At 39.6% G+C, this 27,963-nt stretch overlaps 6 protein-coding genes and 1 long non-coding RNA gene across 8 annotated transcripts in view; 4 read left to right on the top strand and 3 right to left on the bottom strand.

Moving 5' to 3' along the window:
* LOC132194158 (uncharacterized) overlaps positions 1 to 7,447 on the top strand; it is a 60,579-nt gene extending 53,132 nt beyond the window's left edge. The window contains exons 14-24 of the mRNA XM_059615274.1: positions 195 to 452; positions 1,071 to 1,237; positions 1,455 to 1,673; positions 1,872 to 2,163; positions 2,578 to 2,784; positions 3,306 to 3,474; positions 3,685 to 3,910; positions 4,291 to 4,420; positions 4,491 to 4,650; positions 5,622 to 5,962; positions 6,250 to 7,447. Coding sequence (XP_059471257.1) covers positions 195 to 452; positions 1,071 to 1,237; positions 1,455 to 1,673; positions 1,872 to 2,163; positions 2,578 to 2,784; positions 3,306 to 3,474; positions 3,685 to 3,910; positions 4,291 to 4,420; positions 4,491 to 4,650; positions 5,622 to 5,962; positions 6,250 to 6,792 — 2,712 coding nt within the window. The 3' untranslated portion in view covers positions 6,793 to 7,447. The remainder of the gene's footprint in view (positions 1 to 194; positions 453 to 1,070; positions 1,238 to 1,454; positions 1,674 to 1,871; positions 2,164 to 2,577; positions 2,785 to 3,305; positions 3,475 to 3,684; positions 3,911 to 4,290; positions 4,421 to 4,490; positions 4,651 to 5,621; positions 5,963 to 6,249) is intronic.
* A 38-nt stretch (positions 7,448 to 7,485) lies between these two features.
* Positions 7,486 to 11,816, bottom strand: LOC132194159 (tyrosine-protein phosphatase non-receptor type 21). Its single transcript, XM_059615275.1, has 18 exons — positions 11,602 to 11,816; positions 11,366 to 11,542; positions 11,125 to 11,309; positions 10,901 to 11,069; positions 10,692 to 10,847; positions 10,413 to 10,637; positions 10,264 to 10,359; positions 9,896 to 10,213; positions 9,767 to 9,846; positions 9,243 to 9,713; positions 9,124 to 9,190; positions 8,879 to 9,073; positions 8,702 to 8,826; positions 8,554 to 8,647; positions 8,313 to 8,495; positions 8,104 to 8,263; positions 7,890 to 8,047; positions 7,486 to 7,808 (listed from the first exon to the last, which is right to left on the bottom strand). Exons 2-18 carry the CDS (start codon positions 11,540 to 11,542, stop codon positions 7,662 to 7,664), a joined length of 3,006 nt encoding a protein of 1,001 aa, XP_059471258.1. The 5' UTR covers positions 11,602 to 11,816; the 3' UTR covers positions 7,486 to 7,661.
* A 232-nt stretch (positions 11,817 to 12,048) lies between these two features.
* LOC132194160 (uncharacterized) lies at positions 12,049 to 13,688 on the top strand. The gene is made up of 2 exons (XM_059615276.1): positions 12,049 to 12,845; positions 13,383 to 13,688. The coding sequence occupies exons 1-2, from the start codon at positions 12,332 to 12,334 to the stop codon at positions 13,406 to 13,408; spliced, it is 540 nt and encodes a 179-aa protein (XP_059471259.1). The 5' UTR covers positions 12,049 to 12,331; the 3' UTR covers positions 13,409 to 13,688.
* Positions 13,689 to 14,605: 917 nt separating this feature from the next.
* Positions 14,606 to 18,007, top strand: LOC132194240 (uncharacterized). 2 transcript variants are annotated; one of them, XM_059615399.1, is made up of 6 exons: positions 14,606 to 14,738; positions 16,028 to 16,242; positions 16,349 to 16,553; positions 16,726 to 16,891; positions 16,956 to 17,156; positions 17,237 to 18,007. In XM_059615399.1, exons 1-6 carry the CDS (start codon positions 14,726 to 14,728, stop codon positions 17,310 to 17,312), a joined length of 876 nt encoding a protein of 291 aa, XP_059471382.1. In that variant the 5' UTR covers positions 14,606 to 14,725; the 3' UTR covers positions 17,313 to 18,007. The 2 variants fall into 2 exon arrangements, with proteins under 2 accessions (XP_059471382.1, XP_059471381.1); XM_059615398.1 differs by having other exon boundaries at positions 16,726 to 17,156.
* A 1,711-nt stretch (positions 18,008 to 19,718) lies between these two features.
* LOC132194356 (cytochrome b5-related protein-like) lies at positions 19,719 to 22,313 on the bottom strand. Its single transcript, XM_059615583.1, has 7 exons — positions 22,165 to 22,313; positions 21,763 to 21,965; positions 21,570 to 21,667; positions 21,188 to 21,408; positions 20,928 to 21,067; positions 20,610 to 20,858; positions 19,719 to 20,552 (listed from the first exon to the last, which is right to left on the bottom strand). Exons 2-7 carry the CDS (start codon positions 21,958 to 21,960, stop codon positions 20,082 to 20,084), a joined length of 1,377 nt encoding a protein of 458 aa, XP_059471566.1. The 5' UTR covers positions 21,961 to 21,965; positions 22,165 to 22,313; the 3' UTR covers positions 19,719 to 20,081.
* A 473-nt stretch (positions 22,314 to 22,786) lies between these two features.
* Positions 22,787 to 26,981, top strand: LOC132194359 (uncharacterized). The gene is made up of 5 exons (XM_059615587.1): positions 22,787 to 23,410; positions 24,541 to 24,723; positions 24,792 to 25,041; positions 25,712 to 25,814; positions 26,685 to 26,981. Exons 1-5 carry the CDS (start codon positions 22,884 to 22,886, stop codon positions 26,852 to 26,854), a joined length of 1,233 nt encoding a protein of 410 aa, XP_059471570.1. The 5' UTR covers positions 22,787 to 22,883; the 3' UTR covers positions 26,855 to 26,981.
* A 91-nt stretch (positions 26,982 to 27,072) lies between these two features.
* On the bottom strand, positions 27,073 to 27,886 carry LOC132194363 (uncharacterized). Its single transcript, XR_009441537.1, has 3 exons — positions 27,722 to 27,886; positions 27,535 to 27,603; positions 27,073 to 27,201 (listed from the first exon to the last, which is right to left on the bottom strand). It is a non-coding gene; the product is annotated as an uncharacterized LOC132194363 (long non-coding RNA).
* Positions 27,887 to 27,963: the final 77 nt, after the last annotated feature.

Genomic DNA, 27,963 nt, shown 5'->3' with positions numbered 1-27,963 from the left:
TGATTGGACACTCGTAAACAGCTACTCTTTTGAGATAAAATCGCCTTTTACTGCTTGCTTGCGAACAAAACAGTAAAACGTGAAGGGACAAACCTTTTTTCTGTTGTCTCTGATAGCGCGTGATCGAGATAAAATTGTCGCTTAGAAAACAAAAGTGAGCCCGGCGAAATAAAAATAAATATTTTGCGTAACAGTTCCGTCTTTACACCCTGGGCTACGCGGCCACCACGCCAGAATCTACGATGCGATCTGTGCTCATTTTCCTCGACTCGCACAAAACGCTTCTGCCTGGCGAAGGCGAACCCGTGCTGGACCTTTTGTCGGAGGTCCACGACTTCCTCAGAGCCAAACCTCACAGCAGACCCACTGGGCAAACCATCGCCACATGCAGGGCCGCGTGCCAAGCTCTCAACATGCTGCTCGAGCACCCAAAATCGATTAGCAAGCCAGCGGTGAGTAATACTGAATACGAAAACTATTATCATCTTCTTTAAAATAAAAAAATTAAAAAGACAAATAAATTTTTTAAATGATCTCTTTTTCTAAATAAAATATATATTTTTAGGCATAAAATGTAATCTTCTTCCCAGAGAGTGCCAAAAAAGACATCTTTTCCCACAAAAGCAATCTTAAGAGTAATCTTATTTCCATAAGAGAGGATCATAATTAAAATCAATTTTGCTAGCTTGCATAATTACATAATATTCTTTTGTGAACCTTCCAGGCCTTCGATTTAAAAAAAATAATTAATTAATTATCTATGATTTTTTTTATGATACGTCAACAAATTTTTCACTGATTTTTAATATCAGGTTTTTTTCCTTTTCTGTAATGTTTAGTCTTTCTGATTTTAATTAAGCAAATCCATTATCCCGCACAAAAATAGCACAAAGTCACTATGAAAGTGGCTGTTGTATAAAAAAAACAGCCATAATCTTAAAGTTTTTCCAATCTTTGTTTTTATGCTTGTCTGTGTTTGCCAACCGTAAATTTTTGACAAACAAGCCTGTTTTTGTTGTTGCTCGCTCGTCAGATCTCTCATGATTGAATAAGCGTGAATCAATTTTCAGAGAGTCGGGCAGCTGCAGCAGCTCATGCGAAAACAAACCCTCCTGTGGGGCTCTTACTTGGGCGCCCCGAGCTCAGCCCATCTTGATTTGAGTTCCGTCCTCTTGGACATAGCGCGATTAACCACCACCGGAACGTACAAACTTCGCTACCCGCTGCGTCCCTTTGAGTGAGTACTGCCTTATTTAATAATACACCCGTCCGTCGGGCGCTCGAGCAAGACGAGCTTTAGCGGGGAAAAGAAACGCCAAAAGCATGCGTCTAGCTTTCTTAATTAAAAATTAATTATCCGCCGCTGCCACTGGGCCGAGTGAACTTCTCATACTCGCTCTCGTGGGATCCGAGGCGGTCTAATTTGATGAGCGTCGCTTTATTTTCTTTCGCAGCTATCCCGGCTGGTTCACGGACAAATTGGACGTTCGCATTCAGGCGCCGTATGTCATCAACACGACGGTCACTGACGCCAACCCAAACAAGAAGACAGTGACGACCATCAAGGGACAACAGACCTTCACCACGGCCACCGACGCCAACGTCACGATTTCTGTCATCGTCTACCGTTCTATTGCCAACTTTCTGCCCGAGAGATACGTCTCGCGCTTGAGGTATTAAACCTTTTTTACTTAATTGAGGCAACAAACTTTTGCAAGTTGAAACTTAAAACCACTTTGCTGCCAAAGACGTACAAGTATCAATTATAAATTTCTAATTGTTAGTTAATAGAATAAAAAATAAATTTTCTGAAAGTATCAATTATAAATTTCTAATTGTAAGTTAATGAAATAAATTTATTTAATTTCCAGAGACGGAGATTCTGTTGAGCTCCAGTTAAATTCGCGAGTCCTGACGATCGCCGCGTCTCGCGGTATGAAGGAAGACCCCAGTTTACTTGACGTGGAGCTCGAACTCGAAAGTCGGGCAACTTCGATTAGTCACAGCGAGCGGCACCTCTGGAACGCGACTTGCGCCTCTTTTGGAGGAAAGTCGTGGACGGTGGACGCGTGTCAGGTGACATTCGAGTCAGACAACATCACCAGATGCAGATGCTTCCAGCCTGGCACATATGCAGCCATGCTCGCCATGCACGCGCCACATGTAAGTCTTTCATTTTAAATATATTCATAAGCAAAAAACTTTCATAACCCTTTTCGAGCAACTTTTCCAGTTATTTCTAAGTAAAATCGATCAAAAGTTGCAACGTTATTTTATCATTTTGCCCCCTATAACAATAAAAAAATAAGTTTTTTCAATTATATTTTCAATTAGTTGAGAGGCAAAAAAAAACTGTTGTTTTGATAAAGCTTTTGTTATTGTTAAACCAGCAGCGTGTGAATTGAAATTTGAGGCACAAACAACGTGTAATGAGATTTCTGTGTTGTACATATCGATTGTTTAGTCGCAGAGCCTCGAGCCTGGTAAACACTCGCGAGACACAATTTAATCTCAGCGCCAGGCTTGGCAGTCCGAGCACTAATTAATCAGTCTTTTGTGGTGGTTCGGTGGCTGCAGAAGACCTCCGCGTCGAGCTCGCCGCAGCTGCCAGTGGCCGCGGGTTGCGCCTTTTGTCTGGTTCTCAGCGCCGTGTGCTGTGTCCTGCTGACGGCCCACATTTGCCTGCGCAACTCGTGCCTCGTCTTTTTGAAACTCCAGGCGGCAGGGGCTGTGCTTGGGGCCACTTCCGTGTTCCTATTTGCCTCTACTGCAACAGTGCCGCAGGTACGTCCAGTTGTTAATTAACTGGGGTTATTTCGATGATAATTTTTATTTTGGAAATTCTCTACCATAAACTTATGACACTTCAAAATATTAATTTAAAAATAAACCTGAAAATTTTTAGCCACATTTTTTTGCCAATTATTTCAAATTTTTAATCTGTTTAATTCTTTAAATGTTTCCTTTTGAAGAGGAATTAAAAGAACAAAATATCTCACAATATATGTCAGTAATATTATATTATCTACCGAAAATATATAAGTTCAATCATACCAGGAATTACATTTTAATTTCACATTAACTTGGTGAAAATCATATTTTGCTTTTTCGTGGTTGACTTTTGTCTATCTTTTGAATGAGCGAGCATACGTACTGCTTTAATATCCATTACATTTTCCCTAAATTTTCCATCTGTGTTTGGTAAATGTTCAGCCTTATGAATTTTTGATCATGCCATGTCAAATAAGCGCGTTTGTGTTTATTAAAAGCGGTGGTTGTAAATATTATTTATTCATCGCCGCCAGGGATGGTCAGGCGCGTTGACCACAATCCTGGAGAGCTGCCTTTTGGTCGGCCTGTCTTCCCCCCTCAGCACGCTGATGCTGGTCTACACAGAAGTAGTCCAGATGAGGCCCAGCGCCGGAGTTGCCTCAATCAAACACCTGCGCCAAACTGTGGTTAGCGTCATCACGGGTAAGACAATTTACAAAGTTCATCTGCTCGTAATCTGACCTATTTGACGTGTGAATTTTGTACTGGATATTTTTTTTTTCTTTTAAAAAATGACCAATAATTCATTATTAAATAACCCAAAATGATGATTGACTTTTATTTTGTATTTTTAATAATTTTTAAATATTTAATTTAATATTGATTTAAAACTGTTCCCTTTTGATTATTCAGGTCTCCCAGTTGTTGCTGTGTTCTGCTCACACCTAGCGCATTCATCCACATCACCAAACCCGCAGTCGGTCCTGCTGCTGAATGCCGGCTCGGCTCGCTTCAACATTTTTGTGGCTTGTACGCTCGGCATGGCCCTCATTTTCTTGGTAGTGCACGGCGGCACAACCAGGCGGCTGCACGTCCTGGAGACGCAGAACTCGGGCAAGAACAAAGCTATATTGAGGAGGTAATTGTGCCTGTTTCTCTTTTACTAATTCTTGTAATATCCGAAAGAAGATTGCCACTTGTAAAGGAAACATTCATTAAGCGCCTGCAGTGTCTAACTTATGCAAGCAGCGCGACATGGTAATAGCGCTGGTTGCATAACATTAAATACCATGATAACGTTGCTGATTCTCATTGTCAGTCGGAAACAAAAAGGAATTAGTTCGCAGCTTTGTGCGATGAATACTCTTGCCTTTGTGCCTTGGGCTAATTAATTAAGCAGAGACGTGTTTAGCGTCTTCAAACAATGGAATAAGATGAAACTAATACCTCATGCAGCTTAATTATTTTATATGTATATCTTATCCTCCTCCCACACACTGAATGCAGTTCAATTTGCAGGATCGGTTTGCTCAAAAGGGCCACTGCGATTTTCGCAGCGCTTATCTCCGTCATCTTCTCCAGCTTGTTGCACATTAACTTGCCTAGCAGAACTTATCAATTTGTGTTCAGCCTGAGCTGTGTGGTTTTGGTAAGCAAACAATCAGAAACATATTTATTTTTAAAGCACACTCGTACATTTCTTTTGTCTGAATTAATAGGGCATAACTCTTATTGGGAGCTACATCATCAAAAGTGAAACGCCGCTCAAGCTCAAGGACCTCATCCAGTCCAAGAAAAAGAAGAAGAAGCAACAGCAGGAAAAGAAGGAAGAAGGCGCCCCGGAGTTCAGTTCAGAATCGTTAGACAGTCCACTCAGACGTGAGTTTTTTTCCCATTCGCTTCTCTTTTGTCAGATTTCACCTTCCAATTTGAGTGGTCCAATTGTATGTACAGACTTCTAGCATAAGGACTTGCTTGTATTAAGAAAAAAATCCATTTCGCTGCTATAAAATTGCACTGTCTGCTCTATATATGATCAAAGGGAAAGTAAAGGACGCTCTGGTTATTTAATATAATAGCAAAGTACAACATTTTGCTTCATAAATGGGTAATACTTGTTAAATTTTTCTCATTTTCCGCTTCACGAGTTTGAGGTTTTACGATTTCTATTGAGCTTTTGCCTGCCTTGTTCATTTTAAGCAGCTGCAGAATGTACATTTCTTGTTTCCCGTTCGGATTTACTGGGCCTCACTTATTATGCACTGATACAATATTGATTGTCTATGCATTAATTATTCAAATGCAATTTGCACCGGAGAACAAAGCCTTTTGCAACCGGCTGCCGGCTCGCTTCTGCTATACACAGCAGGGCGGTTTGGCTGGCCAGTGGCGAGCATTAATTATAAAAAGATCCCCCAGCAGAGCTCACTCTCGCGCGTAAATACATTTGCGTGCATTTGTAATACGAACGGCACCACCGTGCAATTCGCTCGCACCAACCGCTCTGGTTTTTATCTCCGCTCTGCAGGTCACAGCGTCGTTAATGAAAAGATAAATGCGCCAGAGTACACATTCTATTAATGTGGTCGGTCGCGCTCCAACGCCACTCTCGAACGGACGTTTTTATATTAATTTTCTTCATTCATTTCGCGTTTCATTAAAATGAAATTGCCCAGCTCGCTTTCAGATTTTTCTGTTGGACACATTTTTTGTTATTCCTCGTCTGACCGCAACATTTTTTCTCAAACTCGTGAAAAATTAAATCCTGCGCTTGGTCACGCAGGCCAATTAGAATAAAAAATATGTTTAAAAAAAACGGCAATTATAACTAGATTTTGGTCGCGTTGCAGTGTTTTTGCGGCCAGACGTGACGCACGGCAACGAGTCTGGCAATCCTGGGGTGGTGCTCGACGCAGAGGAGGTTTTGGCTAACAACAGCATAGTCGCAACACCCTTAGACGAGGGACGCGAGTTGTTGCCCGTCGGGCGCCAAGATATTTCCAGGAGAGGTTCCATTTCGCCCAATAGAAGAACACAGCCGTCCTCAGATAATGGAACCATCGAAACGTATGTGCAGCCCGACTGCGAGACATCCACGACTTCATTAGATCGCTACAGCACAGACATGCAGCTCATTCCTCAGCCCCAACCCGGACGGTGCTATATTCCGAGTGATGGGCTAATTGTTCAGGTGAAATTTTTTATTGCTAAATTATTATATTTTCAATTCAATTCATTTATTCCCTTGAAATAAATCATAAAAAACATTGAAAATTCACATTGGCCGGTAATTCTAAAAAAACTCATAAACCCAGTTTGGAAGCAAAAAGTATAAAATGTTTCCAAATTAAGCCTGCTCGACAAGCTGCAGCTATAAACGGCCGGAGGAAAAATATGGAGTCACTTAAATGTTAAATGCTATTTAAAATTGAGGAAATTTGTCTGTCAATGTAAAAATATTATTGATTTTGTTTTCAGGTCTGTGTGGAGCCTGAACCGCTAAAAGGTTATGTGCCGATGGCCCCAAAACAGACCATGAGCAGGGCTATTCCTGTGGCGCCTCCTTGTGTGCCTGACATCACCTTTTCCTGCACAGGGTCGAGCTCACATTGCCCTCCGCGCGCCTCCGAGCCCATAGAGAACCCAATCTACCTGAACCACTCGCCCAAAAAATTGAATCCTCCGCGTGTCACCTTTTCGGGCTGTGACACGGTGCAGGAGGTGGATTTGCCTCCGCCGCCTCCGCCGCAGGCGTTGAGCGAAAGCAAGGAGCGCAAGCAGCCCGAGGGCCGCGAGATCAGTCACCAAGACAACGTTGAGGGCATGCTGGACAGGATTTCACATGATCTTGATTATCTTTTAAGCAGGAGTAACGGGAGTGGCTCGGACGTTGTGTTGCCAGCGGCCACGCCAAAGCCGGCGGCACCCTTGCGCAGTGCCCTGAAAAAGACCACCAAGTCCGTCAAAATTCGAGAGCCAAGCAGTATTATTTTCATCAGCTCAGACTCGTGCGACCCGTGATAAGACTGACGTCAACATTTTTTGTTTCACCCTTTTGTGTCTGTGATTGTTGTAGAGCGAAAATCTCGGGGTTCTACACTGGCTGGCGGCTTCGTTCAAATTTGGCCTTGCAATTTTGTTTGATGAGAGCTTGAACAGCGATTATTATAGACACAAAATATAGGTTGTATATTTTTACATTAACGCTAAGTTACGCTGGCCAGCAAAAAGAGTTAACCCTATCTAGCGAAAAACTGGCCTACATAGGGCTCTGGCAGCCCTAGCTTGAGTGCAAGTACGTAAAACATGCGCATTTTGTGATATCTACTATTTCATTTATAGTATTTCACATCATATGACCACCCTGCTGGTCGGTCAACTGCCTATTGATCCGAGAAGTAAAAGAAGCCGGATTTCTTACTTTTGCCAGTTACACAGCTAGACTTTCTTGCCAATGTTATGCAAAATTCATGCTGGAGTGTTTGAAAAATTAATTCACGTTGTCGCTCTTGATGTATACAATTTTTGGATTTTTGAAAGTAGTGCATGAGTAAGTGCATAAAGAACCACTGTTCACCTCAAAGAACTTTTCTGACCGTTTCAATGTTGAGTACAAATTAACTTTGGTATTTTTCTATAAATAAAAGCAAATAAAAAATTAACCAGATATTTGATTTTGATTAAAAATGTTAAGATAAGATGAAAGAACTAAAATTATATTAACAATAATTTATTCAAATTGATAAAAATGGATGAATTTAATCACAACAGTTATGGATTGAGAACCAAATAAGTTACAAAGTTTTGAAATTTTTAAGAGCACTTTGAACAGAAATTTACAGACAGGCATTTGGGCAGTCTATAATTTGGATCACAGTAGCCAACATCAATTAAATGAGCCGCCCACTATTTGCCAAACGAGCTTGCTTCAAGTAATTTACAACAACACTGTGGATAAACCTGTATTGATTTATCGTTTGAACAGAGAGCATCCTCTGCATTCGAAGGTGCAGCAGTGTGCCAGGTAGATCAAGCTCCTGGAAATTGAAAAAAAAACACATTATTTTAATTATTTTTTTTTATACTTAATTAGTTTAAAATCTTGTCATGGCATGTACCTGATTGCATTCAAGTTGAGTTTTCAAGAAATCAGTCATTATAAATAGACCCGTTCTCCCAGCTCCAGCTTGGCAATGAATGAGGATTGGCCAGTTTCCAGAGGCGATGCTATCTTGCATAACATGTAGACGCACCGACGCCACCTCCTCCAGGAATCCTGATCAAGATCAAAACTTAGCCCTACACATACTATTAAATCAAGAAGAAGCTAACCGATGAAATGAATTTCGTCATAAGGAGTCCCTTGGTCGCCCCACTCAGCATACTGCAAAAGCCAAATGGACCTCGAACTCTTGGACGGTCGGTGCTGCAATCGGATCTGCGAAGTTATGCAGTGGCCAGTCTCTTGGACAAAGTTGTTTTGCACCTGATACTGAAATAACTTGTAAGGAAAATATTTTCAATTTAATTTAATTATTTACGTCTCCATATACAATAGCTCCAGTGTCGTGCAGCCCAGGGCAGTGATTTTCCTCATGCCTTGCGCAGAGTGCGATGATTATCAGCGAACCAGTTTCCCAAACCATTTGCCAGTACGAGTCGAGCATCTCTTTAGTTGGCGCTTGAGCTGCTATGTACAACCTCTCCGAAATGCCATTCCCCAACTAAAATACAATCAAGACTTTAGTCCCACTTTGATTTACTTTAATCCCATTTCAGTACCTTGATGTGAGAAGCATTTATGTAGCCGTGCCGATTGTCAGTCTTGGAAGTCAATCTTACTCTGTTGTAATCGTAACAGACCACGTCCTTATATCTAGAAAAAAAATTGTTTAGGTGAGAAGGATAAAAAAAAAATGTATTTGCGTACCTGTTTTTTGCACTATTCTCTTGACTTAAAGCACAAGTACATGGTTCCCCTTCCTTTTTTCTAGGTATATGTTCAAACTCCAAAAACATCTGGCTATCGGCCAGCTTCCTTTCTAGTCTGACGCACTAAATTAAAAATATTTAATATTTTAAAGTTTATCAATTGTGTAAAGCAAACCAGAGCATCTTTAGTAGCAGCCGCTGACATTTCATTAGGCCTCTGATCCGTGAGGCTTGTCTTGGATTCGCTTTTTTCATCTTTATGCTTTCCTCCCAATAAAGTGCCCCAGCTGCTTTTCTTTTTTGGCTTCGTAGCCGTGTTGTTCTGAGAGTGGTTTCCAGGTGGCATTGGTGGCAAATGCTGAACATTGCTCTGCAAATTTTTTTTAGCAATTTTAACAAATTACCTTTTCTTTCACTCACGCTTGACTCCCCTGCTGACGAAACATTTCCTGCATGAGGATTAACAGCTTCAGCCACTTCTGTTGAGCTGTAATTAAAAATAAAGCACAAGTCGAATGTTATTAAAAAAAACTTTGTACCGTTTTCTAGGGAGGTTTTCAGGAGCACTTTGTATACTTGACGTTCTCGCCCTCATCCCTCCAGAGCTGTCATCCGAGTATCTTAGTGGGAAATTCTCATAAATCGGCTCCGTAGAATGAGCATGAGGCAGTTGCTGCTGATGCAGTTGGTGGTGGTGGTAAAATAAAACATTGCCTTGGTGGTGCGAGCCGCTTTCGGCCAATGTTCGGGCATATTCGTGTGGAGATTCTTGATATGCTTGGGTCAGCGCTTGCGGCCCAGCCCTCGAGTTAAGCAAATCTGGACTGGAGCCGTGTGCAGCCAAGTGAGAATGAACTGACTGATTTTGAGGGGAAAGCATGTTGGCCAAATCGGGGGTTGACGTTGATATGGACGAGTATGGCGGGGGCTGCTTGAAAAGTTGCAGCAGGCGAATGCCGTTTATCAAATGGTGATGCCCATTGTCATTTATTGCTTGTAGGTCAGGAGTGCTAAAAACCTCATCTTTAGAAACAATTTCTCTGAATACCTAGATTGATTTTACCTGTAAGTGTGAACAGCTTCCATGTGTCTCATGGGAGTCGACTCCTCTTGGTAATACTGGTGTTGCATATTTTGATTCCCCTTAAAATTTAAATTTGTATCATGGCTTTAAAAATCTTACAAGCTTTACCATTTCCATAACATTTGCTGAAGGAATCTCTGGTTGGCTGCTGTACAAAAGTTGCTGGTACCTCCTTTCGCCCAGAACAGCCACTTGTTGGTATTTTTGCTTGACGGCCGTTTCGTAATCAGGGGCCGGACGGTATTGAGGAAGCAAAGCTCTGAGTTTGTCATTATTATTTGGAGTGAACAATTCTCTTGTAGACTGGGCCCTGTCAAAGCCAGCTGCCATTCTCCTGTTCAAGGAGCACTCGGGAGTGTACAAAAGTTCGGGAACACTGCCGGAGATGTTTGAAGTACGCATCACAGCAGCTGGAACGGCCTCGTCCTTTGAGACAAAAAATTATGAATTTTTTAAATAACCTTACTGGTTTTTACCTCAGTTACGGAAGTAATCACTTGTTGATAGTTAGGGTCGTACCATTGCTGAGTAGCAGGTATTGTTGGCTGATCATTTTGCATGAAAAATGTGTGCTAAAAAGTAATTTAATTTAATTTAAAAACAAAATCTTTGAAATCAGTTTTACCTGGTGCAAGCAGAGGCGCCAAAGATACTTTGCAAGATCTGTGCTGGCAAAGTTCATCTGAGATGTCTCCATATTTCTTAGTCCTTCGATGGTGAGACTCCTCTTGGCATTCACAACATTGGCAATGTCCTCCCACTTGTAACTTCTGTAGTAATGCCCTTTGATTTGAGCAACTGAGAGTCCATTCAGACAAACTCCCAAAAGAACCTCATTTCCATGATCATCCTGGTTAAAAATTTACTCAAAATATAAGTTTTTAATTGAAAGCCATGGTAATACCTTTCCAGCAAAAGTCTGTTGGCCGTAACCTTCCAGTTGCTGAGCCGACAAAATATAGTACTCTTCCGCAATACTCTGAGCAAGTCCTCTCAACGCACTATGCTGCAGAATCGCAGCTTCTGTCATTGCTTCGACAGGCACTTGCTGAACCAAAGGCTGAAATTGGAAAATATTTTATTATTTCGAACACTGATATTCAATTGAATTACAGTTGGAAATAGCGCAAAGTCTTTTAAGTACTGAGCAGTGTGTTTTCCAGGCTCGTGGTCTCCGAATTCAGCCTGCATAGAATAACCTGCCAAAAGGACCGCCTGCTTCGGACTGCAAGACACTCGGCCCTCTATCACGTCGCTTTTCAGCTGCAGAAAATAATGGTACCTAAAAAAAGGTATAGCCGTAAATATCGTTCAATTAATTTCTGATGATTAAAAACCTTGTGATTTCATCTGAGAGCAAGGAAAGGCCGGTCACAAAATACATAACTCTCAGCTGCATGCAGGTCGGATCCAAGGCATATTTATCAAGTTGTCTCTTCAGAGGTCGGCCCAGTTCGATCCATCGATAGGCCGGGTGCATGTTTTGAGGCTTCGTAGCAAACCTGAGGCCGAATAACTCCGGCTAGAATTTTTTCATTTAAATAAAACTGCTCTGAAATAAAATTCTACAAAATAAACCTGCTGAAGCCCGAGCCGTTGGCAAACGTTGTCTCTGCATTCCTGTCCATTGCTCTCGGACGAGAGGGTGCATTCGACATTGGTGCTGTCCAGCAACTCGACGCAAATGACGAACAAAGTCTTGGACACCACATTGTAGTGCTTGCTGCTCTTTTTCAGTCTCAGTTTAAACGGCATCTGCTGACACAAGATATTTTGAATGGAAAATTATTTAATATTTATTTTTGTCCTCTTACAGCAAAGCTGTGTTGCGAAATGTGGGACGATTGTCGACGAACGCACTTGGTCCTGCCCAAAAGTCAGCATCCAGCCGCGCTTTGCTAGCCAAGGATCATTTTTAATCACGCAATCGCTGCATTGCTGCTCCACTTGTTGATGTTTTACAATTTCACAAAAATGCTTTTGTTTTGTTTTGACAGGTGCAGCAAAGGAATTTGAGCGACGGTGCTGCCCCGTGTGTGCAAGTGAAGGTTAACTGCACTACAATTTATAATTCACAACGGCGCGCTCCTGTATGTGCTTTGAAGGAGTTTAGCACGTTTATTAGTTGGCATTTGGTAAAAAAAAGATTGTTGGTCGCGCGGCATTTCTGGGCTGATTTAGGTCAACATTTAAAATTTTCCAAAATTTACATAAAATGCAAGATTAAGTCATCAAAAATTTTTCATTTTTGAGAGGCTCGAAAGGTGAAAATAATTTCTGAGCAGTAAACTTTTTAAACTTTTGGATAAGCAGAACATGTAAATCTTTAATATGGGCGCATACATTTTTTTTTCTTTATTTTTAAAGTGTAAATTTGGAGAATTCATTTCAAAATGACGGTTTGTACTTTTATTCCATTGTTTAAATAACGACAACAATCAATTTTAGTGCAACTGTTTTGCGCATAACGGAAATTGCATTGGCATTGTTGGTTGCATTTCAAATCTATAATTCTCGTCACTATTCTTACAACGCGCGGCCAATATGAAGGTCCCGGCCAAAGAATTTGACGGCGTCGGCCTGGAGGAAATTCCCAACGCTGAAGACTACGTGTGGAACGCCAGTCTCCAGGCAGGCGATTCAGAAATCGTAATAGAAAAGCGTCAGAAAGCATGGCTGGAGGAATGCCAGAAGTCGGTCGGCGCATCCTCCTTGGACGACGTCGTCTTCGAAATAAAAGGTCTCTCGTCTGGAAGGTTCACCTTCGTCAGCATCTCCTCCTCAAATTTCTCTGGCAAGAAGCGCACTGCCGTAATGCCTAAAGTGGTTTTTGATTGCCTGGGACTGACCGGAAGCCAGAGAGCTTTTCAAATCTCACCCATGGCCACTCCACCAAAAGCAAATAGAGTCATCGTCGCCTGCAAAGAGACACTCAGCAAGGAACAGCTCCAGGACCTGAAGAGCGAGTTGGCTAAAACAAGGGCTCTTGGGATTGGCCAGGTCTTGAGTCTTTCATTGCTTGGAAAGTTCACAGAATTCTCTCCACGCCGAGCCACAGGTGAGAGTCAAATTTAGCAAAAGCTGTTGCTGTTATGATCACGATCACTCAAATGGGGGTCGTTGATCACGAAGAAAACCCACCCTGCAAGAAATTTCTCGGGTTAAAGATGTGTTGAACTCGTCTTTCAAAAATATCTTGACTATAGTTTTTAAAAGACGAGTCAAAAGATGTCTTTTTTTGACAAGTACAAGTTTCATATCAATTTTGAAGAAGCGTTTAAAAAAAATTCCATTTAAATTTTGTCTTCATATTAGGTAAATTAAATAAATTTTAATTTATTTTTTTTCTCAGCTATTACAACAACTAATAAAAGTTATCCAAGTTTGAAACACGTTCAAAATTTTTTATCAGATACTTGTCGGGGAAAATATATGTTTTTTATGTGTTCAAGATGAGTTTTTTATGCCAAGACAAATTAAAGTTTTGAAGATATAAATTCCCGTCAGAGCTGTTCTTTTACTATGTATTTTAAACCACTAATATTTTAATTTTTAATAAAATAAAAACTTGTCCAACTTGTCAATGTTCTTGCAGGACCTGCCAGAAATGTCTGTTCCTGAAATCGCTACCATTCCCTTGATGTCTGGCTCCTGGCTCAAATGATCCTGTTGTTGTTGGCAACGAAGAAGAGCACAGAGAACACAGCCATACTCTCGGCATTTCTCCGGAGCCAGAAGTTATCATGACGAGATCCAGAGCAGCACCGATGAGCCGCCCAAGAAGAGAAGCAAAAGGTGGAGGAATCGACAAGATCCGGCAAAAGAGGCTCAAATTTTTTACAACAGAAGAGCCAAGAGGTTGACTGCTATGGTATCTTGACTGTAGAGCAGCTGCGAGCTAAGAGGCTGAAGAAATAATCAAACTGAATCAAAGTAATCAAACAATAAAAATTTCACTGTTTTCTAAATGGTGTTTGTCATCTCTTTTATTTTAAATTTACAATACTTTTTAATTGATTTATTTCAAAACCAGAAGTGAGCAAGCAAGCAGATTTAAGTAAAACAATTGATAAAGTAAAATTAAAATCATCTCCATAATTATTGGTTTAATGGAAAGATTAAAAACTGAAATTATTTGTTCTTAAAAATTCATTCTTTTCCATTTCATTAAAAAATCAGTCAATTATAATCAGTCATATTTGATTCTTACTTTTCAAAATTTACAATTTACATTATTTGGAAAAAAAATCTAGATTTTACTTTTTATTATAAAAAATTAACGCTTTCAATTTGGACATGTACCCTTTATTTATTATAGGATAATTATCAAAAGAGCTTACGTTGAACCAAAGCAACAACTGACTGCATAATTATAATCAAACTATAAAATACTTTAATTTTGTCTGAACAAAATTTTCAAGAAATGAAAATCCACCAGTCAATTATTTTGTTGGAAAAAATCGTAAAAATTCAATGACATAACACAGAACAATAATTATACTCTTCAGTCAAAAGCACAGGCGCACTCTTCTATCATACTGGTGGCAATATAATTAATTTTTTAAATTAATTTAATATTATGCTTGGTTTGCTATCTCGGAAGAGGACTGCCAACATTTTCGTGATATAGCCCTTGTTGCCGCCGCCATGCTTATCTTATTCTTTTATGTTATAGATAAAGCGGGCAGCATAAGCATACATAGTTTATTTGCATAAAGGTCGATGCAGTCGAAACGCTCTACACGCGCGCACGCTCATGCGTTTCGTTCCAACAAAGCGCATCCTTTCTGCGCAGAACCTTTTTGGCACTTGATTTATGTCGTGGACCCGCTGCAGCGCAGTTGGAAACTAGGGGGACCGACCAGAGGCACGAATTAGGTGAGGTTTGTGCCGCAGTCGCTATTTCTTGCAGAAAATTGAAGATCTTAATCGGAAAACATGCCTGAGAGAGGTAAGCTGTTTTCGAGTATTTGAGGATCTTAAAAAGACCAAAAAAATCCTAGGGCAAACAGAGTTATAGGCCAAGTAGTGTTTTTGATATCGCAGTTTGCTCTTGGAAAGGAAAAATTTTGTCATAAAATTATTTCAGATGAAATTAAATCTTTTAATTTCGTGAGCAGATACAAAATCATATATTGCTTGGATGAATATCAGCTTTTTAATTAAAATTTGAAAAGTCCAGCACATGAATGTAATTTAAATACTGAAAGTTAAAATTTTGTGTCAACTTAATGGCGCGAAAGAGATTTCAGAGTATGACTAGGATTAGGCCAAGACCCACGCCCTCAGTATACATTAAACATTCGCACGCTATTTTGGGATTTTGGTTTGTTATCTCTTGTCGCGCTCGACAAAGCCGCTGCATTTTTGTCATTAATTCCAGTGCAACCCGAGGAAAATTTTGTATCATGAATTAAAATTAAACACTTAATTTAATATTTACAGGATCAAGAATAAAAATTTTTTACCTCGTAAAATGAATTTTTATTATCACGAAACTTTACTTTGGCGATTCTATATTTTTCTTTTCATCTTCTTGCAAAAGTTTCTCTTACTTAATTTTTTTTTAATTCACGCCTAGTTCCTGAATCACCATTAGCCTTGAGGCGAACATGCATTTTATGCAGCCAAGCTGAAAGGCGAGAAACTCACACAATCAATATTTATTAGCCGCGGAGTTTTGCTTTTTGTTCGTTTAAAAATAGAGGACTCGACCGCCCCTCTTGAGCGCACCACTTAATCAAAAGCCAGAGAAACTAGTTTTTCCTTCTTTTATTCAAATATTTTTGTGTGTCTCCGCTGTTCTTTTCGCCTTTGCACGTTTTCATCCGCGCGTGTTTCTTGTTGAGCAATCGACGAACGGGCCTTGGACGTGGGTCCGTGTGTGTCATTAGGGCTCCGTATTATGGGAGTCGCGACTAATAGGAAAGCAGCGAATAGATTTCAGCGAGCGCTCCTTGGCCAAGTATACCTTTAAATATGTGGGAGCAATTTTTTAATTTTTAAAATGAAATTTAAAAAAAAAATTATATATAAAAAACCTTAATTTTTTTGCTTTAATTTGGAATGAAGTTTGTAGTTTTACCACATGGCAATCTCTGCTTAACACGAGATACGTTATTTAAATATTCAAAAATTTACTACCAAAAACTGCAAAAATAAAGAGGAATGAGAACAAACATGCAATTTCTAAAAGCTATTTGGAAAATTATAATTTACTGTACTTTTTTATTCTTGCAGACTTTAAAACTTCGGACAGCAAGGAGTACTATTTTAATGAGGTGCCCACCAACAGCTCGTGCACCCTGCGCTTCCGCGTCAAAACTTCCAATGATGCGCACATTTGCTTGTCAGCGTCTGGCGTGCTGGAAACGACGCCAATCCTGGAAATTTTCCTGGGTGGCTGGGAAAACAAAATGAGCGCAATCCGCAAAGACTATACACTGCCGGATAAGGTAAAATATGGAAAAAAATAGAATAAAATAAAAATGCATTATTTCTTAACTGAATAATTATTTAATTAGGTGCTCTATTTACGAAAAAAATCTTTCCTGCGTGCAGGTCAAAGTGTCCACTCCTGATTTGCTGTCCTCCAAGGAGTACCACAAATTTTGGATCAAGTGGAACAACAAGGGTCAGGTGGACGTTGGTCGTGACGGCAACGAAGAGCCGTTCATGTCATACCTTGATCCGAATCCATTCCCGATTAGCCACTACGGCATGAGAACAACTTGGGGTGCCACTGGAAAGTGGAAAGACCATGAAGGTAATTTTTAAATTTTTTTTCTTCTATGCTGAAAAAATTTAAAAACTCGCTAATAAAAATAATATTTAAATTGTTATTTTTTCCATATATTATATTTGATTTTTTTTAGTAAAAAATGTCTTTCAAAAGTTTTTTTTTTTGTGTGTTCTGATTGATTTTTTTACGTTTTAAGTGGAGTATGTGATCCATGAGGGACAAGCGCCTCCTGCAGCTGGACCCCCAGTTGCCACAGAACCCGAGACTCTGCAACACCTACCCTATCACTGGGTTTCAGCACGCAACGGTGAAATTCCTCAAGGTGCAGTTGTGGCTGGCAAAGATCACGGCGAGCAAGTTTTGTACGCGGCCAAAGTGAATTATAACAATTCGCAGCTAATTGGCAAAGTCAACACGGTCCTGCAGGGCGCCAGGGTCGGATGCAACGGACAAGAGTTGCACTTTGCCGAGTATGAGGTTCTGTGCGGGGGACCACCGACGGGCACGTGGGTCTCTGCGCCTGGTGGGCAAATCCCCAACAATGCTGTTGCTGGCGGAAAAGGTTGCAACGGGGAGGTCTACTATGTTGGCCGCAGCAACTGCAACGGGACCATCACAGTTGGAATGGTTTGTATTATTTTCAAAAGTTTTAATCAATAATATGGGAATTTTTTGAATTTTTTAATTGATGTTTCTATTGTTTTCAGGGTTTGTCCAGCGATCGTCACTGCCACTTTGCCTATGGAGGGAGGGAAATGGTTTCTAACGATTTTGAGGTATTGATCAATAACTAAAGCAAGCTGAAGCTACCTGCCAAAAATATATGTCTACTGCTCTTATATAACTCAGGAATATTTTAAGTAGAATTTAGAAAGTAACATTTTGAGTGCGCAGGAATGACGAGGCGCTTAATTGAGCAGGAATAAAAAAAGTGAATTAAATATAAGATGAAAAAATTACGCTCTGTAGATCATATTTTTGTCTTTAGCCTATAGCCAACATGCTTTATTTTATAAGCATAACAGAACACACGTCATATTTTTTAAATATTTTACTACTTGCATTTTAGCAAATTTTCCCCTGACATTACTTAATAATTAGATTTTTTTCTTACAAATAATCAAAAGATTTTTTTAATTTTCTTTTTGAATTTTCGTAGCTACTTTATATTAAAAATCAATCAATACGCTAATGTTACAAACAACATTATAACGAATAAAATGTATGTCAAAATACAATTATGTTAATGTATAGAAATTGTTTTGAGTGCGCATTTGTAAACATATATTCGTCGATCGAATTTTATTCAAGCCATTTTAATCAGTAAAACTGTCACAACAATACCAAGCATAATTTTATTATATACCGTTTTTATTCCATGTACCTTAATGCAGCCTGCGTAATTTATTATTTATTGGTCCTTCTCATGTTGACCCGCTGCTAGTTGTCCTCAACTTAAATAAAATAAATGTGCCTCTATATAATTTAATATTTCTGTACACCTTTTCTGCGAGTCTATAATCTGTGGTGAAAGAGGTGGCGTGGTTAGTTTGCACAAACCCTTTCTTGCAACCAGAGGTATATTAGAGGGTTATAGCATTGAAAATAATATCCATAAAACTATTTGACTGTTAAAATTTAACTATGGCACTTGTTATATTCAATTAAGAAAATATTTGAAAAATTATGGAATTATTGGAATGTTTTAAACCAGCGTGGTTCATTTTCAAAGCAATGGGAATACTGCCCCTGAAAGTTACGATACGAAATCGACAGGTGCACATTGAAACCGAAAACAGTTTTCGCCTTGGCTATTCTATTTTGCTCCTCGGAGGCGCTCAAATTTTTCTTGGCTTCAGTATTCCGAGCTGGTTCTGGGAATATCTATTTGGAGATGTTCGAAAACGAAGCAGGGCGGTGAATTTGTCCAATTTCATTGTAATAATAATTGAATTCTGGAGTGGGCTTGTTATGCTATTCACCGTCATACCGCGCAAAAGAACTGTAGCAAAGATATATTGCAATCTATTTGAAGTAACTAGGACTCTTCGCTTGGAGGAAAGAGCGACGACTGCGTTCAAATTAAAGGTGACCATTTCCAATATTTTTAACTAGTAAAAAAATATTATCAAAGTTTTTCAAGTATATCTTAAATTTTTATTTCTGATTTTAATTAAATCCATTAAATTTTATTGAATGACGTTTTTCTGCAAATATTTTAGGTGCGCGTCATGGCAGCAATAGTAGTCTTTCTTCAAGTTAGCTGTGGCGCTGGTGAATACTTGCTTTGGCCCAGTGAAATGAACCTTGCAGTGAATTTGACTGGCTTCGTAATAGTGCGGGCTGCGACCATATCTTACGAGCTGAGTTTTTTGTTGCTCCTCCAGCTTATAAAATTTTTACTTGCTTCAATTTCGGAAAAAATATCGGCATCAGTTTGTGCCACAGAATTGGAGGTGCTGAAGAGGCAATATGTAAAAATTAATGAAGTCGTAGAATTTGCCAACGACGTATATGGCGGGGCTTTGGCGATTTGGATTTTTCGATCAGCACTGGACATTTTCATTGGAGTATTTTTCTTTGCCGCTCCATTATTGAAAGACGGAGGAATTGGCATAGACTTGAATGTGTTAATACAGCAATCAGGAACTTTGATTTGGAATCCTATCGTTGCGTTCAGATTATGGGCTCTGACGCAAAGCAGCCAAACAATAAATGACCAGGTACTGAAATGATAAAAATTTCTAAAATTGAAAAAAGGCAGAATAATATTATTCAATTCGTGGTTTTCATAACAAAATTATTCTGCTAAATTAATAAATTTATTTTTATTTTTATAGAGGTAAAAAAAACGCCAAAATATTTTTAAAATCTTTGAAAAAATTAATATTCCTTGCATTTTAACTATTTAGTTTTTTTCTGATTACTAATCAATAAATTTTATCAATTCTATCTTCTTAGACTGCCACAATGGGACGAATTTTGAGGATGAAGTATCCAAAAATTACAAAGCAAGCAGATGTGGCATTTTTAGAGGTATTTGTTTAAAATTTATTCAGCTCTTATTTATAAAGTATTTTTTTGTTATAATTTATTACACCAATAAAATGCGCAATCTCCTTAAAACGTTGTAAATATTTTAGTTTGAATTAAAAATAAATGCTACCTCTTATTTTTTAATCAATAATTCATAATACTTTCAGATTTCCAGTTTTGAGGAGCTATTAGTGCATGTTAAATGCAAAGTATTTGTGCTTGACGTCTTTGTTCTTGATAACAGCATCTTATACGGGGTAATAAATTTTGTTTTTAACTATTTTTATTCTGCTTTAATTCCTTTTAGAATTGCATTAAAAATAATCTATCTGCATATTACAGGTATTAGGCGCAACAACAACATACTCAGTTCTCCTACTGCAAAATCATATGGAATCCTAAAATTAAGAAATATGTATAATACGGTGCTATTTTTTATGTTGCGTCAAACGTGTTTTTATTTCGGGCAGATAAATAAAACGCAAAATTATTTATTAAACCCGTCAAGCAATAATTTTAATTTTTGCTTGGAGCAATTTTGATTGATTTTGGCGGAAGGGGATTTGGTGTGGACCTGCTGGCTTGCTGGAATTGCCCAATCACCAAGCTGGCGATCGACTTAGTTGTGAACGGAATTCCAAACTCGTTAAGGGTTTGCTCCAAAACTGGGTACAACTTGGGCAAATGCCAGTGATCGATGGTGGGAAAAAGGTGGTGCAACGAGTGGTGGCCAAAATTAAACATCACTTTTACAAAAGACGCGATATCCTCACTTTTTGTGGAGTCGATTACAACTTTAAGTGCTCCGTCGGAATCGCTCTTGAGATGTCCGCTTACGCCACTTATGCCAGGCCTATCTCGGACCGTGTCCAAAGCTGCGAGGCCCCAGTCTGTGTCTTCACGAGGAGTGTCCCCGTCGTGAAAGATTTCTGGATGGTGATGCGCCGCATTGATGCCCACCACGGCAAAGACGAAACTCCCAGAGAGCTGTGTAAAATTAATTGATTTGTTGCTTTAACTCGATTAACCTGAATTAAAACGTACCACAATAGTGACCCACAGTAATAAAGTGGATATAATATGACCTTCGGGCGCGTACCGCAACATGACAAGTGGAATAATAAGTGGAATGAGGTCTGTTTTTCTGAACCCCTTCAATAATGCCCGTCTCAATGGCTCCGAGGGGAAAAGTACTACGTACAAAAATGCGCTCCCGATCCAAGGGAAGATTTTTACAAACAGTGATTTTTTCTCAGGCAGCCACCGTACAAACGCGGGCTCAAACATAGATACCTGTAAGTCGTAAATAAGAAATCCATGTTAAAATAAAAAAAAGTGACCGTAAAATCAAGATAATTGCACCTCGAGGTCGTATAGACTGTTGGGATATAAGTGGTGACTCATTGCGTGGGAAATCATCCAGTCAGATGAAGCCATAGTACTCAGGTCAAAATAATACCGGCGCCAGTTATCTCTCAGATGGAAGAAATTGTGTGACGCCACTGAAAATTATATTCTCTAATTTATTTCACATTTGAAATAAAATGCATTTAAACTGTATACGTGAAATACATGAATATTTAATTTGATATGGTATTTTTAATTAAATAATTCAATTCAACCTGTCAGCATTGCAAGCAATGTTCCACCAACTAGGGCGAGGTAAAAACTCTGGTAAGAGGCTGTTAAGATTGCAAATGTGAAGAGGAAAAAGGCGACAACGTCTGCCAAAAGTCGCGTCTGAACGCTGATGCCTCGCATTTCAGGTTCAGGCAACACGCCATACACTCGGCCTCGCAGGGTTGCATAAAAACCGCCTGGTTTGAAAGTGTAAGGAGGTAATCTATAAACGTAAAAGCTCATTAAAATTAAATTACAGGAATTTCCCGAAAAACTATACAAACGCCACAGACGGAACTGTGTGACTAGTAATGATTGTTTATAAATAATTTAAATTTTGCTGATGAGTAATTTGTGTTAACGAGTTTTTGTTATTTTCTAGACCTTTCTGTTTTCGCCTCTCGCACTTCAAATCGCTTTAGCATCCTGCTGGGCATAGGTGAAATGTGGTGGGTCTCGAAAGCTTCAGTAATGTCGGTGCCCTGATAAAATCGAGCGCTTAATAAAAAAATTTTATAATGGGTTACCACAGAGAAAAATTAATAAAATCTACCAAACATTTTCTTTTCATATGTACCTGGGTAACTCTGAGCCACTCTTCGCCCCCTGGATGCCCAGCAATGAATTTCGAAAAGTCGTAGAGCTTGTCGTGAATGCGCCACAATCCCTCGGCGCCCTCGACATTTCTTCGCAGCGCCATCCACGTGTCGGCGCCCTTGCCCGACGTGTCCCTGGGCGGAGGACGCTTCCATAGCGATCCCTTGAACTGCTCCATTTTACCTTTCGGTCAGAGATGAACAAAGTTTCAACGACGAAGAGCTTATCGTATTTTCGGATCAAAGAACTCTGTCGTTAGATAAGACAGATAATAATGGTAATATTTAACGCTCAAAAGTAAAGCAGTGTGTATAGTTAAAATCAAATTAAACCTTCGGCTCCCAGTTTGTTTTTGATAACTGGCAATAATATATCACGTTACCAGTGAGATATAAAGTTGGTCACACGCAAGCGCTCGCAAGTGACACTTTTGACCTAAGCATTGATGAAAAACACCATAAAATAATACTACGATTACAAATCCAGGCGCTCTGCAGTCTGTGGGCGGCGATGTAAGCTTGAGAAATATGCGAAGAGTAAGCATATTTTTAATTTCAAAGTAAATGCAGAAGAGGCGCGGTGCGACTATTATTTTGCGTAACAATTTGTTGGAAAAGATCAAAGATTCATAATGTCTGTTTATAAATTATATGCAAGGTTATATGGAAGGTGGGTAAAAGGTGAAAAATAGTACAACTTAATATAATACTAATAAAATGAACAATAAAGTTCGTATTAGGTTGCTATGAAAATTGTAACCTTGTAACCATTGTAAATTGTAAAAGAAATTTGAAAATACGTCAAAACACTAAAAAAATCAGATCTTTTATTTTTAGGAAAATAATTAAGAATATAAATAAATTATTTTTTTATATTTTTTATAAAATTTAGTCATTTAGTTATAAAATTTGTTGAATATAACGGAATAAATATTAAATTAGTGAATTTGGGCGCGGGCGCCACTTAGGGTGTAGGTTGCTCGGGATTTCTCCATTTATCCGCATTACTTTTGTGCCCACACTTCTGACACACTCGCCGGGACCCCACTCACCTGGCGTGCACCACTCTCACCGCCGATATAGGAGTCTATATGGCTAATAAATGAAAGTGAGATGTGCCCAACGCTGGTTGACCTGCCGGGAGAAAACAACGGTGCTCAGTCTCGGATCATTCTCTGAGCGAAACACGAGTTATTTGTCACGCGCGATGCAGTCGAATGCAGTTTTGGTGTTGATCTTTTTGGCGGCCGCGGCGCAGGGTGAACAGGGACGACAGTTCCCAACAGGATCAATTGTTGACCCCCAACTGTACGACAGGCCCGATTACAACGAGGGGCCTCTGGACAGGCCACCCGTCTACGGCGGACGACCACCCTTTGACAGACCGCCCTACTATGGCGACGGCCCCTACGACGGTAGGCCACCTTTCGAAGGTGGAAACAGAGACCCTTACGATGGCAGGCCACCTTACGAAGGAGGAAACAGGGATCCCTACGACGAAAATAGACAGGGTCCCTATCAGACCAACAGGCCTTACCCAAGACCCTATAGACCGACTCCTCCACCCCCGCCTCCAGGGTACCGACCTCAGTATCCTCCACCTGGATACAATCAGCAGGGCGCAGCAGGGTAAAACTGATTTTCTTTTTTCCGTTGTTGAACAAAATTACGATCTATTTTAAAATTATTCACTTAAAAATATGATTTTATTTATTTATAATTAAATAGATTTTGTAGGTTTGCAATTATTTTGATATTTTAATTTTATATAGGTTTTTATTTTATTTATTGCATAATATGTGAAAAATTTACAAGTAATTACTTCTTAATTAATATAAGTTTTAATATGGAATTTTATTTAATATGACAAGATGATAATTTGCAGTACCTACAATGATGTCACAAATGTTGGGCAAAAAGAAAGTAATGCAAACGTCACCCAATTGCGAGTTCACGACCAGTCAAAAGTGCAAAATCCCAGCGCCAGAACTTGGTCTCGTTTGTAATAATCAATTCAAATACACTTTTTTTCAGTGTCTCAACCTCTTTCTCAAATCGCCACTTCACCACTGTGGTTCATACTACATCTTTAAATGTAAAATTACTTTGGAGCTAAAAATTTTGTTCTGAGAAACAAGTTGTTTCATAAGTCACTACTCTCGTCATATTTGTACTACACTAATGTGAATTTACCTTCTCTGGATCAGCAAATTCTTGGTGACGAGGTTATTAAAAGCGAACTTCTTTCGTCTACTGGTTTCTCTAGACTGGTTTCCTTCCAATCAATCTACACGTACAATATTTTTAAATATAGCAACAGTAACGGGTTCTCACACTGCCATATAAACAATGCTAGAGGCGCGCTTGGAATAATTATCACGCGAACAAGAAGCTCAACTGACATTTGCTTAATTTTTGCAAATTGGAAATTTACTTTGATGAGCGCGCAGAAGTAAAAGGATAAGTAAGAGAGTAAGGATAATTATTAAAATTTTCCCCGCAAACGCAAGTAGTTGTGTGTCCAAATATGAGCAGTGCGAGAAAATTTCCCAGTCGCTGTATTTGCGAGAACATGCATGCCGCTGTCAGACAAGAAATGTCAATTTCCGTTTCGCAGCAGGGTGACATAAATAAAAACAATTTTTACCTCATTTCACTTTCATTAGAACTTATTATTTAAAATTCATTTTCTGCTGGTACGTGGCTTTAAAATTTAGTGAAAGTTATAAATAAATTAATTTTCAATTCTTCACCCACAGATTCGGCGGCGTGAACCCCATGGCCAGTTTCACAAACGCCATCGATTCGATCGCCAAGTACGACGACAAGCAGTGCGTGGCCCGCATGCTTTGCGAACTTTCGGCTGGGGGCAGACCGGGTTCCGGCTACCGAGGCAGCGGAGGAGGGTTCTTTGACCTCAGCGGGCTTCAGGGACTCGCCGAGTAAGTATTCCAAATTGGCGTGAATAAACGGTTTTTTATAAAATAATTGATCCTAATAAAATTTATAGCTTGCTGGGCGCGATGACGGCGTCTCCGGCCGCTTCACCGATGTTCACGTTCGGCCGAGCCGCCCTCTTGGGTGCCACGATGCGCGACCCTTACCGTTGCTACCGTTCGTTCCCCAACTGCCCTCGTGACCCTGACCGACTGGTTGACTACCTCAACAACCACAACGGTGGATTCTTCAGGCTTTTCGAGCCACCAACCTCGACCGAAGGCTACTACCCCACCAAGAGGCCCTACTACAACAGGAAAGGGGTGAGTTAAAATTTGTAATAAAAAACTCGTCTGAAATTTTTTCTAAAAAAGCTATCGAGGTCATTTGGCGAATTTATACAACTTTTGAGCAGAGTCACTTGCGCTTTTTCCTCTAACCCACGCCAAAAGAAAGTAAAATCCGCGAAGCCGCGCGTAGGCCTTACTACACAACCTACGCGCTCACTTGAAATGCAGGTCAACACGCAGTTGCAAAAGAATAAAATTAGTCGTTTTAATTCGTCGTGCGTTTATACTTTACAAAGTATAAATATCAAAAGTTTTTACTTAAAAAATACCTCACAATCATAAAAAATCAATCAAGACAATGTATTTAATTCATTTTTAAGAAAACACAATGCAGTCTTGAAATGAGTTCGTTTGACTGCATTACTACAATATTTTTACCAAAAAGTTTTTTTTAGCTTAAGCAATGGAATTTTGTTAAAATTACCGTTTATATTAATTGTCAAATCAAAGGGGGAGATTTAAGAGATTAAATCGAGTTTTCCTTATAAATACTTCAAAATCTACTAACAAAAATTTACATTAAAAATAGTTAAAAGGCTGAAGAGGCATTATGAAATCTTATTAATTAAGAACTTCTAGACTTTCTTTATAAAACAAAAAGTTATCAATTTTCACACTTTAGCAATTTTCTCTTCTTTTGCAGAAAAAAATTACCGATCAATCCGATCAGAAGGAGCAGCGCGAGTCCGAAGGAACAGAGAGCAACTCCGTGAACCCCCGCATCATCAACGACAACCCTTTGATTGGTGAGCGTCCGATCGAGGCTGAACCTAATTTGGATAACGCGCAGCATTCTCGACTTACACGTGATCCGAAAGCAATTCGGTTTGACTTACACAACCCTGACGCACCCACCCGCTTTAGCTTAAATTTACCCGCAACTAACGGTTTCGGCGCCTCTTCTTCTTCTCCATCCAATAAAAATAATAATTTCATCTTCCCCGAGGCATCGGTGAATCGTTCTCCGAAAGCTTTTCCCGCTCCACCTAGCTCATTCAATTTGATCAAAAACACCGCCAAACCCACCCCTTCCACCTTTTACAGTCAGGCCACCCCCGCACCTGCTGCTTTCACAACCCCTCGCCCTTCAGTGACCGTTCACCACCATTTCCACAAGGAAAATGATTATTCAGACTATTCAAATGACCCCAACCCTGATTTCTCTGACGACTACCCCATCGACGACAAGGTCGAGCCATTGGCAGGTCTTGGCAAGCAACACCCCGACTACTCACCGGATTATCCCATTGCTCACAAAACGGGCCCATTAACCTCCCAAACGCCCTCCCCGCAAATGAATTGGGAACTGTTCGACGTTTACCGAAGACCGAGCAGGGTCCTCTTCGCAGGTTCCTCACGTCCAGGGAATAATGCAAACCAAAAAAGTGCTGCCAGCGAGTCCGGTTTCAGGTTCCCAGCCCAGTTTCGGAATTAAAAATCTCTCTTCTATAATTATTATAAAATTGCTTTTTGCTCACATAAAATAGTCATTTTTTTTTAGATTTTCGTAGAAAGAAGGTGATTGATTAAAAAAAGAAATGCATGAAGTTCATTTTTCATTTGAATCAATAAATCGTGCTAACCATTCTTCTCATTTTGCTTTGCATGTTGTGCAGCTGACCGAACTGGCACTGGTGATTTGCGCCTAGACAGGGAGCAGTTGGAAAGTCCAGCCTCAGGTGGCAATAGCCCTCGAGGAGCCCGCAACCTCCGTTTCCCACCCGCGAACAATAATCCTGTAGACAGCAGACCAGACGCCAAACAATTAACCTTCCCAAAGGAATAGCTGCAGCGTATTGAATTTCGCACGAGTAGTGTCTTTATTTTGCTATAAATTGTAAATACGGTAAATACCCTCAGTATACAAGCAATTTGTTGAACTACTGTTGTAAAATAAAAGTAATTTATTGATCACCAAAGTTATATCTTTTTTTTCATTCCTAGATCAAATATGTAAGTTAAGTCTAGATTATTTGGAAATTCAAGAAATTAATAGTTGAGAAATATCTGGAATTGGCTGTGGCTTTTATTAATAAAAGTGTGGATAACATAATTCATTATGTAGCGGTTGCACGAAGACGCCAGATTGTTCTTTCAACGTGTACCGAAGTCAGCGGAGTGCATGAGGCGAATCTGTAACACCGTAATTTAAAAAATTACTTTTATTTAAGCTAGAAACGAGTAGACTTTAATCAAATTATTGTGCATTTATATTATAGGTAATTAATTAAAAAAAAATATTCATCATTTAAAATTTTTACTCAAAATTAGATAAATCGGCGTTAAGCAATCCGAATAGTTAAACACGTCGGTGAAATAAATGGATGTTGAGAAAATTAGTTGCAATTTGTATAAAAAGGTAAACGCAAAAATGAGACAAAGCGCAAAAATGTGCTCGAGCCTGCTGGTCTAGGTCGCGACCATGTTTAGCGCATTCAGAAATTTTTGTAAAAAAATCGTGCTTACCAATTACTTCGACCTTGCCCTCATCTTCCTCCTCTTGCGCTTCAGCCTACGCATCCTCTTCTTTCTCCACTGGAACCAACGAAGGTGAACATTATATTTCGCGGACACATGGACAAATACGCTCAAAACCAAACACCAATGTACGAGTTTTTAGAATCAACGAAAATTGTAGAAAAACGAAACTCACCTTCGCGCGCATGATGTGATTGAAAGGAGAGAACTCTCTAGACTATGGAAAGTTGTGTTTCAGCAGCTTTCCTGCCGAAAAAAGCCCCGATGCCGACGGATCCGTCGGCTCAGAGCAGCGTGTACTTTGCGAGCCGGGTTGTGAAGACACACAAGCAGCGGATGTGACGTTTATTCTGGGTTTTCCACTTTGGCCGCAGCGCAAGGCGCCATCGATTAAGAGTGACGATTGGTTCAAATAAA

This window comes from Neocloeon triangulifer, unplaced genomic scaffold, assembly GCF_031216515.1.
Source record: "Neocloeon triangulifer isolate White Clay Creek 2 clone unplaced genomic scaffold, ASM3121651v1 ptg000006l, whole genome shotgun sequence".
Taxonomy (NCBI): Eukaryota; Metazoa; Arthropoda; class Insecta; order Ephemeroptera; family Baetidae; genus Neocloeon; species Neocloeon triangulifer.
The sequence above is the reverse complement of the archived record's forward strand: the minus strand, read 5'-3'. Positions and strand labels throughout refer to the sequence as shown.